This window comes from Simochromis diagramma, unplaced genomic scaffold (genome assembly GCF_900408965.1).
Source record: "Simochromis diagramma unplaced genomic scaffold, fSimDia1.1 OVJJ01000304.1, whole genome shotgun sequence".
In the NCBI taxonomy this organism is placed as follows: Eukaryota; Metazoa; Chordata; class Actinopteri; order Cichliformes; family Cichlidae; genus Simochromis; species Simochromis diagramma.
The window spans coordinates 8522486-8536546 of record NW_024387030.1 but is presented as its reverse complement, the minus strand read 5'-3'; the positions used below and the strand labels follow the sequence as shown (position 1 = coordinate 8536546).

Here is a 14061-nt window from a genome sequence, read left to right as displayed (position 1 = left end):
TTTAAATAGAGGCTCAAATGAGAGCTACTTTGTCCTCTATTAGTCACATAACAAGCTGACCAAATAATAATACCCAGGAAATGTACTGAACTAAATATACGAATCTCTTAAATGACGCCTTCACATCAGTGAAAATTTTTTTAGTTCATTTCAGTCAAACTCCACTAAAGCTACTGTACCTTTCATGAAGGCAAGCTTTCCCCACCACTTCTCTTGTTTATGTTATCATGCAGGCATAGAGGTGTCCAGACAGACGGCACAGGTAAAGACAAGTTTCACCAGTCGGCTGGACAAGATGTAAATTTGGAGATGAGACATATAGTGCACTATACATCCTCAAAGCACGCTTTGTGAAGCTATACAGGTGCCGTTACAGACCTACAGTAGCTGTCTGTTTTGACTACCTTAAGATATTTTCATATTTAGAAAGAGGAATTTTAACATAAACATGTCCAGAGCAGATTTTAAATGCCTCCTGTAAAATGCCATGTGCATGTTAACAAGATGAAAATGAAAGGTGTCCTTGTTGCTCTCGTTGAGATTGTTTTTGTCCATTGCAAAAGTATACTTTTTTTTATTGTTTTATAGTTCAGGAGAAGACAGAAATAAGTGATAATCATGTGTCTGGATATTCAAGACATGGAGGAACCCTGATGTGACATGCCCGCTTTGGGCAGATCTGTCTGCTAATTACAGCCTAGCTGGAGGAGGGAGGTACTTGAGTGGTGGGGGCTTTTTTTTTTTTTTAAATGATGCGCAGGGTAGATATGGTATAAATACCCACATCATTGTACTGGAGGGCAGCATATCCTCAGTTGTGCTCCTACCCTAAGGATATACAGCAGCACCAGGAGCTCACTGGTGCTGAGTTTGGTTCTTCTCGTTGGATGCCGGTATGTGAAATTTCCTCTCTATCTCTAGGGGAGTGTTGTCAACATCTAGGCTTTGTGTGGGCCTTCAGTCATTCCTGTGACTGGTTAGAGAAAAATAGAGCAACTTCTGCTGACTTTTACCTTCATTTATAATACATGAGCCTGAAGTGTGGAAATAGAAAATTGTGCTTTCTGTTCTTATTTGTTGTCTAGTATTGTTTCTGTAAGAAAGATTAAAGCATGTTCTTGTACCAAAAAAGTTTTCAGGCTCTCTAAAATTCACACTAATACAAACACTAAAGCTTGATGGCACTTTTTATACCTTGAAAACAGATGTACTGACTTTCTTCTTCTTCTCCTCCTCCATTGCAGGTTTGAATTTGCAAGATGGACATACGTGTAGCGACCATCCTCCTCCTTGTGGTGGCCTCTGCAGCAGCCCACGGAAAGGGTTACGTAGTGAGGAAGGTGATGCCTGTGAAGAGCCATGGTAAGAATATGCATCATTTCGCCCTGTGTTCAATCAGTTTGTGAGCTTTACGAACAGCCTATCAACTTTATGGGAGATCTTCTTCCATAAAGTTGGTCTTATTTGAGCAACACTGTATGGCAGGATTTCCTTACCTTCAGTGAGGGGGATAGCTGTTTTGACCAATAGAGGTACCGTAAGCAGCCTGGCAGATGATAGGCACAGCTGCACTTTACTTTGAAAGCTGAACTCCACCTTGCTCTGGGCCAGTGTTGCTCTCTGATTGGCTACAACAGGTTGCATGCCTCTCCAATCACGCAGTGAGGCCGGAAATTGCAGGTTATTTGCACGAAGCAGAGCTTGCAGGTTTTTGTTTTCCTCTAAATCACCAGATTAAATCTCCCTCTGTAGTTTTTGTAGCATTTCCTGTATATTTGTATCCTTTTATTCACCCAAAGCGCTAGCTCCGTAGTGTAGTGGTTTAAACATTTCCCAAACAAGCAAAAGATCCCTGGAGGAGATAAAAAATCCCGTGAAGAAGGGAATCGAACAGGCGGAGCTTTTCTCTGTGGCGACCCCTTATGACTAAGTGAGCCGAGTTACTCACATTAGCAACAGTTTTATTACTTTATTTCATTCTATCTTGCGCACATGTTTCACAGGAAGGCACTTTAATTCTGTTTACAATCTGGCAGAGTTATTCGCTCTATTTGTTAATCAAACGATTTATTTAATTGTTAACATGAGTTACGTTTTGATTTTCTTTTCTTTTTATTATTTTGCCAAACACAAAAAGAGAGGTTGTGTGTTTCCCAAACGCAGTGCAAAATATGAAGTGTCGCTTTTGTGTCATCAGCTCATTGCTGTTTCTATTTGAGAAAGTAGCTGTTATGGGGTTATTTTTAGTTTCACACTGACAATTAAAGTCCAGTCACCCAGCAGTGTGGTTTGTTTGGGTGCGCCTGTTTAACACAAAAGTAGAAACATCTGTTTGGCTTGATCCAAACTAAATCAGAATAAGCCAAGGAGTGAGCCTTTTACACGCAAACCCATGTGACCACATTAAGGCAGCAAATAAAAAAGAGCTCCCTCTTATTTTGCTTGAGTAGCTCCTAAACAAATCATAAAGCTCTCATTAAAATCTGAAACCTGTACTTTGTATTAAAAATAGCCATTCAGCAGGTTACATGCAGCCATATTTCTTTACATTATGCTTTTTCTGTATTAAAATTAATTATTAGAATAATACTAAACATGCATCTGTTTATAAGGGGTTTCTTCAAAATAAAATATGCATGTAACATCTTATAATATCTGTACATCAATAGGTGAGCTGTATGTGGGCGTATCTCACAAGTTAGACCATTGCTTCATTAGAGTTAAACATGCCCCGCCTTCTGGATCAATTAGTCGATCATGTTTCAGCCATTTTAAAAAATGAAGAACATTATGTAGAGAGGTTTTCTTAAAAGCTAAAATTCAGCTCATATTTGATTGCTGAAAGTCATATTGCTTGTGAACGCTGCAAAACTGATGCACACTCAAACACACTAAGCACTGAGAGCTGGCCAGTACATCCATGACCCAGCACTTGTCCCTTGAATGGGATGCAGTCAGAGTTACTGAACATCCTAAACAGACCCTAATTAGAAATAAGTGGTTGAATTTTATGCACAGACTTAAGGTATCCTGAACATACACACAGATTTCTTTCACTTTGTTACTTTCTGTCTATTTTTGTTGTTTTTTTTGTTTTGTTTTTTTTGTTTGCTAATGGAACTAATGATGGTTTCTCTTTAACTCTTCACAGTGGTGTCAGTGGCAGGTGAGCCTGGTGCTCCAGGTGAGCCAGGCCCCGAGGGACCTTCTGGCCCTCCTGGCCCACCAGGTGAAAATGGTGTAGGCTATGCTGGACCTCAAGGACCTCCTGGACCCCCTGGATCTCCTGGCCGCTCCATTGCTGGTAAACCTGGATCTCCAGGTGGTCCTGGCAAACCTGGCAGGCCTGGAGACTCTGGTGAGAAGGGAGATACTGGAGCCACTGGCCCTCAAGGACCTAGGGGAGTTCCTGGATCACCAGGAAGCCCTGGACCTGCTGGCCTCTCTGCTACTGGCAAGCCTGGACCATCAGGTCTTCCTGGAGCAATGGGACCTAGAGGAGAGCCTGGTCTGAAAGGACATCCAGGTATCCCTGGACTGCCAGGTTCTAAGGGTGATAGAGGGGTGGGAGCACCTGGACCTCAGGGTGAGACAGGACCTGAAGGGCCTATGGGTCCACCTGGAGCTACAGGTTCATCTGGATTTGGAAAGCCAGGAAAACCAGGTTCCCCAGGTGAGCCAGGAAAATCAGGTAGCCCAGGTAGCGATGGTTCCCCTGGTCCCATGGGACCTCAGGGACCTAAAGGACACACCGGTGCCCCAGGTGTTGGTATTCCAGGTAAACCAGGTGAGAATGGTGCCCCCGGTCTGCCTGGTCCAAGTGGCCATAAAGGCAACCAGGGACCTGCTGGATCCACTGGTGCCCCTGGAGTGCCTGGATATGGAAAGCCAGGTGCAAATGGAGAGAAAGGAGAAAGGGGAGCTACAGGTAGCACTGGTGCTACAGGCCCAAAGGGTGAGCAAGGTCCAACTGGATATACTGGTGCTACTGGTGCAACTGGCCCAACTGGTCCTACTGGACCTCAGGGTGAAAGAGGTTTCACAGGTGCACCTGGTGCTGTTGGCCCTAAAGGTGACACAGGAGCAACTGGTCCTCAGGGATCTAAGGGAAACAAGGGAGATCAGGGAGCACAGGGTTTCCAAGGTAAGCAGGGTTACCCAGGACCAGCTGGTCCTGCTGGGGCCAGAGGGGAAACTGGACCCACAGGTGAAAAAGGAAATGGAGGTGCTCCAGGTACCCCAGGAGCCCCAGGTATCCCAGGCCCTGCTGGACCCAAAGGTCATCCTGGTCGCCCAGGTGAGCAAGGTCCCTCTGGATCAGATGGTGCACCAGGTTCAAGAGGACCTACTGGGCCTCAAGGTCCCGCTGGTGCTCCAGGCCTCAAGGGACACCCAGGTCTCCCTGGTGCTCCTGGCCCCGCTGGTTTGGCTGCTAAGGGTCTCAGTGGACCTGAGGGTCCTCCTGGTCAACCTGGTGAGCCCGGCTCTGATGGAGAACCTGGCCCAGCTGGCCCTCCTGGTCCCCCTGGCCCTCCAGGTGAGGTTGTATTTGAGAAGGGCAAGGACATGGGTGTGAGCGAGATTATGGTGAAGTCCCCCATGTCTGCTTTCACTGCAGCTCTGACCACCCCCTACCCTCCTGCTGGCAGCCCCATTAAATTTGACCACATAGTGTATAATGCTGAGAATCACTATGACCCTGAGTCAGGCATTTTCACTTGCCAGGTTCCTGGAGTGTACTTCTTCTCTTATAGCATCCATGTCAATGGAGCTCATGCTCTGGTGGCTCTGTACAAGAATGGCCAGCCTGTTATGTTCACTTATGATGAGTACAACAAGGGTTTCCTTGACCAGATGTCTGGTAGCGCTGTCCTCTTGCTTGATGAGCAGGATACAGTTTACGTCCAGATCCCTGATGATGAGGCCAATGGTGTCTTTGCTGCAGACAATGTCCACTGCTCTTTCTCTGGGTTCCTCATCGCTTCAACGTGATACGTTGATTCAGTAGTTTCCGAAAGCCAACCAACTAAATTTGCCATTTCTCAAACTAAACTCCCTGTTCGTTTTTCCTCAACCTAACAGACAGGCAGTTCACCATTTTTGAGAAATAGTTGCATCTCGACTTGAAAACTACAAGAAATAGGTGCTTAGAAGAAGGAAAACTAATTTATGAACACAGGTGATCAGGGGTGGGGTAAGCAATCCACAATGTTACCAGTGAGATTTTAATGGAGACAGCATGTGAAATTGAGATGTTAAACTGTGTTGTGTCCTGACTTTTTCTTTTCCATTCTGTTCCTTTTACTGACTTCAACTGGTGACTCTTAATTTAGTGTTTGTCTGCTTTTGTTTGTTTTTATACAACCTTGTTTTTTTTTTTTTTTCTTTCAGTTTTTTTGTTTGGGTTACCAATAGTCTTATTAAAAGTACCCTAATACTTTTTTCTGTGCAACCTGTTGTACTAAATGTGACTTGAATATATTGTGAAATGGTAATGGTCAAATTGACCGTTATGACGAAATAAGTCACCAAAATGCTGTCATGGAAACACAAACTGTTTTAACAGCAACATCGTTGTATCCCTGGACATACATTGTGTCATGTAAACCATAATGACCAAAATAAATGATGTCTTAATGAATGCTCTGTATCAGAAGTTTTTTTTATTTAGCAGCTCATTTAATTTGAAAACTAAAAAAGAACTCAGAGGCACATAAAACAACACAAAAACTGCTTAAGAAGACACACAGTCATATGAGTCAACTCACTTTGAGTATTTTGTGAACACTGGTCAAGTTCTGTAAAAAATAAAACCTAAACCAATTTAGTTTTCCTGCAGATTCATAAATTAAAACAAGAAATCAAGTTATAATTGTAATCTGTGACAGGTTCAACACAAGATTAAGTTATTGTAAAAATATACAAAAGTAATATAATATAAATATTATTAATACTAAAGTTACCTAAGATGAAACATCTTAAGTCAGCAACATCCATTCATCTACTTAATGGAAGCTTTTTCCAGCTGACTTCCACAGAAAGGCGGGGTGTACCGTGGACAGGTATGCCCACAGAGACGCAGGGAAAAGATGAACAATCCACAGCGAGGCTCTAATCACCCGGCAGGTTCAAACCAAGCACTGGACTACCATGCCATTATTTGTTAGTAACAAGACGTTTTAATTTTAAGCACTCATATGGGTTTTGTAAGCAAAATTTTGGCTGACAAATGTGAAGTGGAAGTATCAGGTACTATAAAATGGATCTTCCTACCAACGTTACTGTTGGACTTACTGTCCTCAGTGTAATGTAACTTATATAATTATATATAATGTACATGATGTATTTCTATTCATTTGTGGTCATTATGTTAAATGTATCACCATAAATTGGTATCCTGTGCACAGTATTAACTACATGCAGCACTGTGCAAAAGCCGCCCCTCATTTCTCTATATTTTGCTGAGAAAATGGGAAATAGGTGCAGCAGACATGTGCAAACATACATGGATATACAGTTTATAAGGGAAAAACAGAGTTTGAACATTTCTAACAAGCTTAAAAGTCTATATATGGTATGACCACCTTTATTCTTCAACACAGTCTTAACTCTTAGGCAATAATAGTAATTATTATTATGTAAGACCAACCATTGCTAATTTAGTCTACCCTTGAAGTTGAGATTCTCTCACAAATTTGCCATTGATCATATCAATTTAACCAGCTTGCAGTCAGTATATGTGTTTAAAAAGTGCTTAAAATTTACACATACTTCATTCACACGTACATGGTCCTAAACAGAGGCTAAAATAGATTAAATAAAAAATCTCTCTCCACATGATGGCTACCAGTTGCCTGCTTGGCAGCCAAAGTTTACAAAGGCTATTCCACCATGCAAGCCTCAATATGAGAGTGCTGAATATAGTTTGGGTGTGGAATGAGGGAGAGGGATGGTCCTTTGGCAGGGAGGCAGCTGTTTGATCTCGCTTGGGGGAAAGAGCGTGACAGTGGTTAGGTGAGGGGCCCAAGGGACAGAAAAGAGAGGAAGCTGGCTGAAGTAAACTGCTGGGGATTGCCATCTGAGGGTACTTCCATTTGGAGATGGCCTGTGGTTGTTGCAATGAGGTGGGACAGCGCAGATGGAGAGCTGCCTCTGGCTGACTCCACAAGCCGCACTCTAAAATTATCTGCTGAGACTACGAAGAATAATTTACTTTGATATATTTTTGTTAGTAGGCTCACCTTGTATGTCTATCTATACAGTTGTGCATCTGTTTGGAAAGAAAGAAGCAACGCAAAGAGGAACCAGATGTTCTTGAGTAGGATGCAGAGAGATGTGTGTATGGCAGCATGTGAGGAACACTGGGTGCTACAAGAAGCAGCACGTCTCTCAACAACCTGACCAAAATGGACAAGCAGTTTAAGAAGTAGAAATAGAAGTATTATGTGTAAAACACACCCTTTTTGCGGTGGCCAGAGCTACGGTGCCCAAGGTTAGAGTGGGTGCAAAGGAAATAGAGGGTTTGAAATGTGCACGGGTAGAGCTGTGTGCTGCCAAAAAAACACCCTGCAGGAGTGTTTTGCTTTCTCCTCCACTCTTAAAAACATTCTGGTGTTTATGGGGTTTCATGGAAGGAATCTCACACAGGCATCAATTCAGTCTATGCTGTTTGCGAAAGACACTAAACCTCCAGACGTTGTAAAAATGTTTGTTTCAAACACTATCATTTATGGTCCAAAACCAGAAACTCTGAGTTCGGATGCAACGCAACTGACCCTGAATCATGTGGCACAATTATGTTGTGTAGTTCCTTCATTGGTAAATCACTAAAAATACTATTGGGCAGCAATCATATCTCACTTTAGGTTCACTCCGGATTAAGTTTGTTTTAGGGAAAGAAATGTGCCTGTCTTAAACGCAACAAGGTCCTCAAAGGCCAACTTCACCAGCTAATTTATCATTACTGTTGCTCAAATTTAGTAAATGAGGTGAATATTTAAATAAGTGACCGTAGCATCTTCATTACAAGGACTGCAGTTTTCTTCTAACATCTTGGAGTATTACCTCCAAGACATTTGTCAAATTTAGTTTATGTTGATGTTGTGTAATGTATGTATGGTCGGAAGGGTAAGATGGCGCTGGCAAAAGGTCGGCAGCCTTAACCTAATTTCCTTCGGGTCAACCTTCAGGATCAATAAAGTTTTATTGAACTGAGTTGAATTGAAAATCCTTCCCCTCAAGGCTTCTAAAAGTAGGATAGGGGGCAGATCTAGACCCCTCTCCTGAGGAACTAGCTTACAGTTTGGATTTAGCAGACAAATACTCCCTTTACTATTAAGGTTAGACTCAAAGCTTTCTTTTTGATGAAAACTTAAAGTTAAGGATGGATGAGGTGACCCTGCACCATCCCTTAGCAATGCTGCAGTAGGCTCAGGACTTTTGTGAGATACACAAAGCGCTTCCCATGTGTTTATACACTGTTGCAATGTGTCATTACATTGTTGTCTTCACGCTTGCAGTCTGTGTTGTGTCCCGTCTCCCTATGTGCCCCGTTTCTCCTCAATCCCAACTGGTCACAGCAGATGGCTTCCACTTCCTGAGACTGTGCCAGAGGTCAAAATGGAGTTTTATATTCCCGCTGTCACAAAGTACTTCAGTTTTCTATTCGTGTATTGTCTTATCGAGCCTTGAGGCAACACTTAGAATCCTAAATACAACTCGTTGCATTAACAAACAAACAAACAAAAAAAAAAAAAAAAAAAAAAAAAAAAAGGCTTCTGTATGTGTGAAATCTTTCAGTGCACCACACGATGGTGCTGTGAAACAAAGAATCTGTATATCTGTGGCTACAGCAGCCGACCTCAGCTCTGAATACCAGTCTAAACTCTCCCACTCCCTCTCCAGATTTATGATGGGTATTATAAAAGGGCAGCAGTGGTGTTTTTATGCTTTCTAAACATAAATAAAGGAGCTCAAGAGTGCCAATCCACATTTTGTTGCTTTATTCTTCAGCAGTACTCACATATAATAAACTGAACACCTTAATACCAGTTTGCAGATATTGTTACATTTCATGTTGAATAAGGTGAGTTTCATATACAAAACAAAAAGAGAAAAAAAAAAAAAAACCCCAATGCTGTTTAAAGACAGTACCCCCAACCACAGGTTTATGTGCTTTCTTGTGTAGATTTTTTAGGTATTGTAGGCATTGTAGTCATCACAGCTTGATGCGAAACTTGCTTAAAACATCTCCCAATTTTATTCAATCTTACAAATGGTGAAAAAACAAGAAAACTTCATTTACAATGGGTAATCTGTTAAAAACTTCAGTCATTTAGGTACATCTCAGTCATAAAACCAGTAATATCAAAGTCTATACAACGTGCATTACTACAGAGTTTGGAAACAGTGGAATCTAATGGAAAGTGATGAGCACCTACTGTTTTAACAGTTGACTAAATCTAGTTCATTCAGGAATGGTTTGTGTTCACAGGAGCGTTGAGCTTCAAGAGTTGTAAACAACTGTGCACTGCAATGACAACATTTAAGACTTGGACTTTCCCTTTAAATACCACAATGTGTCAGATCTTGCAGACACAGCTTTAGCTGCTACATCCAATTGCCCAGCACCAAACACTTTTGATTAAATATGTGTCAAATTCAGCAACGTGTTGACAGTCACGGTTTCATGTAGAAAAAGAAAAAGAAGAAAAAAAAAATAGGGGAAAAAAAAAAAAAGTAAAAATTCCCACTCACATTTGCACTCTCACACTCACCCATATCACAAATGCAAGCACCAATAAGCAGTGAGGAAGCAGCACACTCTCCATTACACCTCCTGTCCATCACTGCCAGGGACATTGCAGTTATGGATGAGATGGTTGCAGAGTAGTAAACAAACACTAAAGCAAAAAAAAAGAAAAAAAAAAATCCCTGGTTTTAGACAAAGTCCTCGCATTCCTTCAGATGGGCTACATTGTCTCCTTCATTCTGTTGTCTGGTTCAGCAGGATTACTCGGCGGCAGCAGCCGTGGCTTCTGGACTGGCTGCTGTTTCTGGCTCAGTAGCTGAAGCTTCAGCTGGCTTTTCCTCTCCTGCGGCTTCCTCTGCCTTCCCCTCCTCGGCCTTTGGCTCCTCAGCTGCAGCTGCAGCTTCCTTGGCTTCCTCGCCGGCCTCATCTGGCTTGGCCTCTTCAGTAGGTGCCTCAGATGTCGCCTTCTCCCCTTCGGCTGGTTCTGCTGCTGCTCCCGCCGCCGCACCGTCCTCTGTCGCCTCTTCGGACTCTTTCTTGGTCTTCTTGAAAGAGAAGCCACTGAGCTTGAAGGACGGTTTCTTGAAAGAGAAACGCTTTTTCTTCTGCTTGCCATCCTCGCTAGTAGACGGAGTGCCTTCTTCAGGTTTGGCAGAAGCTTCTCCATTTGTGGCGGCAGGCTCCTTTTCTCCATTGGCTTCGGCACCCTCTACCTTTTCACCTTCTTCTTCTTTTGGTGCCTCCTCAGTAGGAGTGCTTCCATTGGCCTGCACTTCGGCTTTGTTGACTTCCTCTGTAGCAGGAGAGGTATCCCCGTTGGTCTTGGCATGGCCATTTTCCTGGAAGAAAACAGAATAAAAATGAAATTACTGAACATGCACTTATTTAAGTTCATTAGATCAAACACACTCATAAGTGTGTGCAGGGCTATCCCCTGCAAAGCCTGGTGTCCTGTGATATTTAATTATAATCACAGACTAGCAGTAACCAATAAGAAAAAGCTCCTTAAACTGCAACAACATCTGTTACCAGGAGAGTGACGACAGATCTGTGCCTTACAGCAGTAGGCTAGTTGCTTAGACGGTAGTACAACCGGGATCCACGAGGTGGCGTTCAGATTGAAGCCAGTGGAAACAACATAGGAATTCGCAACCCCCCCCCCAATCTCATCCCTTCCTTTAAATGCCCCGTGTAGTCCACCAATGTGCACCATTTTTAAATTTTCATGCACTTAGCTCATCCTATTCTTTTCTGCTTTTTATAGTTTGCGGATTCTGCGGCCCGTGTCTGCACAAAAAAAAAGGAAAGAAAACAAAAAAAAAACCGTGGCTCATTTCGTCAATCTGGCAACAAAGGCGTGGTACCGTTTTTTAAAATGGCCATGCCACATTGAGAGCGGCCACAAACCCCTGCTGCACACATTTCAACCAAATGAATAAGCACAGGCGCAATGTTTAGACACAGGAGCCGCAGAACAGCTGCGATTATTTTACAAACAATTAAAAAAAAAAAAAAAACGATTTTTAAATAATTCTGCGATCATCACTCACTGGAATAGTTGTGCAGCAACATTCAGGCATTTTTTTTGTAGGATGAATTAAAAAAATACATTTGTGTATCAATTTAAATGATTTCACTTAAAAGTTTTAATATATAGTTTAAATGCGTTGGAGAAAATAACCTGAAACTGTGCATTTGCCGGTGAAAAACGTGCAGGCCTACATGTGGCCACTTTCCCTGAAAGCCGGTGAGCGTGGAGATGCGCTACAGGGAACATTGAGCACACCATTGACGCAACACATTGCTAAATTGAGGCAAAATTCCGCGTGCGCAATTAAGATCTGAATCATTCTTTTCAGCAACAAAAACCCCACAAAACTACCTGTCCGTTCGTCTTTGCTGCAACGGCTGCACCTTCTGCTGGCTGTTCCACGGCGGCTTCCTCTTTTCCAGCGGTTTTGGAGATTTGTGCTCCCATGCTTTTGTTCCAACAAAGGGACCCAACCGATGAAATGAATGAACAAAGACCGCAAGCTTCCTCCCCAGAAAAATCAAGTCAAACGCCGACTCCCCCTTCTGCAACCGAAACCGAGGAATCAGCACGGAATCACGATGACCACAAAGGGACGTGCGAGCGCTTGCACAAGGAAAAAGTAGCTAAGGTGCGAAAGACGCGAATTTTTTCGATTTTTTCCCCGAACGGAGTTCCTTAATGGAGAAATTGGCCCCGCCGCAAATGAGATGCGGAGTACAACGCCCAAGTCCGCTGATGAATGGGCAATGGGGCTATGACGACAAAGCCATCCGGTCTCCACCAATCAAAAGTCCGAAATCCCAAAGAGTGGGGAGGTCATGGAGTGGCTGGGAGGGGGGGACACGGACAATAGGAGAGACACAACAACATGGCTTACAACTTGTTTTTTCTTTTCTTTTCTTTTCCCAGAAACTTGATGTTCCATGTTTTGGTTTATATTGAGCATAAGGTTTAGATTAGACATATCTGATGATTCTCCCCTGGAAAAGTGCAAAATATTTGCTTGCACATAAAGATGGCCACTGATTTGCACTGAAAAACGTCTGTTCTCTGTACCGGTAAATATTTTGTTTTGTCTAATTTCTAAGTGCATGATAACGGCGATTGTGTGCAACACAGCAATCATGTATATTTTTTACATATGTGTAATATTTTATAGAAAACTTACACTTTAACCTAATTTGGCTGCAACAAAGAGCCCTAAAAATGTTCATCACAGCTTGTAAATGAATGCAAGCCCTCCAAACAATAGTATGTTCTGAAGGCTGGGTTGACTAAGCATCACTCAGCTGGTCTCACCTTATGTCATCATGGCACCCTACTGACATACGCCCCACTCAGTAAACAGACATCCCCTGTTACTATAAGCCCATGTGCCCAAAACTTCTCTTATCCCTCTTCTTGCATAATAGTGTCTTGTCTGCTCCTTGCAGCGGGAGCATCCCAGTGACCCAGATATAATGAGAGTTTATGGCTCTCTGCTGCTGTCTGCTCCAGCAGCCTGCAGTGCTCTAACTCCACCAGCAGCCACAAGTCTCCTCTCTCTGCTAGAGCTGCATGACCCACATCTCCATGGTTACTGTTAGTCCAAAATGGCTGCAAGGAAGAGGCAGTGCATTTGCTGAATAGGGCTTTAGAGATGGTGACTCTGGGAGGTGGAGAAGCAGGGTGAGAGTGGAATGAAGACGGCCTGGCAAAGCACTCAGCAGTTTGTGGATTAGGGTGCCTTCTTTAAACCACCCTCAGCAGCCTAACTAGGCCACACTCATTGTTGTTATATTTTGATTAAATGCAAAGCTGTAGCATAATTATGATGAGCTGCCATAAATATGACAACATGGGGAGAAAGCATAAAGATGTTTGTTTAACTTTCATTCTTTTTAACAGGCCACATTTGTAAGTCAGCATCTACATTTATCAGTATCACAGTTTATTGTGATCATTTGTTTGCTTTTGTCAAATTCATAGAGTAGTTACACTATCCTAGTTAAATAAAAATAAATAGAAAATGTTGAGTTTTAGTATAAAAGCACTTATTTCTTTTTATTGTTAATAGCCATGCTAAAACCCAAGGGAGTACAGCTCACATACAGAACCATGAAGCATTTTAAGCTCATTTCCAGTAACAACTATTGCTATCCTGAGTTTTTTTTTTAATGAATATTTCTGGTCAGACACATATAACAGACAAAATGTGAGTTTCTTCATATCCTATTAAAGCTGAAGAGCTGAACCAATTAGCCAGCTGCCACAAAATATGGATGAAATTTGAAGTCTGTATAATTACGGCGAGCTGTTCTTTTGTTTTTTCTTTATTTTCTTAATTTTATTGTCTTTTATTTTTATTCATTTGGCAGTGGCCAGTTTGGTTTTTAGCTCCTGTCTTTATGTCAGAGTGTATATGAGCAAGTCATTATTTGTGACTACTGTGAATAAAAATGTTATCATTTTTATAGATAGCTGATAAATACTAACAGCTGAAAAACTAAATGAATGTTAAGTGAATGGAGGAAATTTATGAAATTTATTTATGCAAATGTCCAAATCATTTGTCATTAGTAAGAGTGACATGAGGGTGCTTATACATTGCTTACCTGGGCAAACGATGGTAACAGGATGAGGAGAAGGCAAGAAAATGGAGGCAGTTTTGTGCTCCTGCCAATGTTGTACTGGGAAATCCTGCGATCTGACTTTCATGTGGACGTTGCTTTGACATGTACCGCCCACCTTCTCTTCACAGCAGCAGCATTTCTTGATAGCAGTGCACCCACACAGT

The 14061-nt window shown here is 42.3% G+C and overlaps 2 protein-coding genes across 2 annotated transcripts; one reads left to right on the top strand and one right to left on the bottom strand.

Moving 5' to 3' along the window:
* Nucleotides 1–765: 765 nt before the first annotated feature.
* col10a1a (collagen, type X, alpha 1a) lies at nt 766–5641 on the top strand. Its single transcript, XM_040042233.1, has 3 exons — nt 766–893; nt 1245–1362; nt 3152–5641. The coding sequence occupies exons 2-3, from the start codon at nt 1260–1262 to the stop codon at nt 4990–4992; spliced, it is 1944 nt and encodes a 647-aa protein (XP_039898167.1). The 5' UTR covers nt 766–893; nt 1245–1259; the 3' UTR covers nt 4993–5641.
* A 3426-nt stretch (nt 5642–9067) lies between these two features.
* On the bottom strand, nt 9068–12028 carry marcksb (myristoylated alanine-rich protein kinase C substrate b). The gene is made up of 2 exons (XM_040042590.1): nt 11634–12028; nt 9068–10590 (listed from the first exon to the last, which is right to left on the bottom strand). Exons 1-2 carry the CDS (start codon nt 11727–11729, stop codon nt 10012–10014), a joined length of 675 nt encoding a protein of 224 aa, XP_039898524.1. The 5' UTR covers nt 11730–12028; the 3' UTR covers nt 9068–10011.
* Between the last annotated feature and the right edge of the window lie 2033 nt (nt 12029–14061).

Bases quoted from the DNA above. Each gene is read 5' to 3' on its own strand.
- col10a1a (XM_040042233.1), top strand. From the start codon at position 1,260: ATGGACATACGTGTAGCGACCATCCTCCTCCTTGTGGTGGCCTCTGCA. The intron at 1,363-3,151 runs GTAAGAATATGC...AACTCTTCACAG, and splicing joins GATGCCTGTGAAGAGCCATG to TGGTGTCAGTGGCAGGTGAG.
- marcksb (XM_040042590.1), bottom strand. From the start codon at position 11,729: ATGGGAGCACAAATCTCCAAAACCGCTGGAAAAGAGGAAGCCGCCGTG. The intron at 10,591-11,633 runs GTAGTTTTGTGG...GTTTTCTTCCAG, and splicing joins CAGCAAAGACGAACGGACAG to GAAAATGGCCATGCCAAGAC.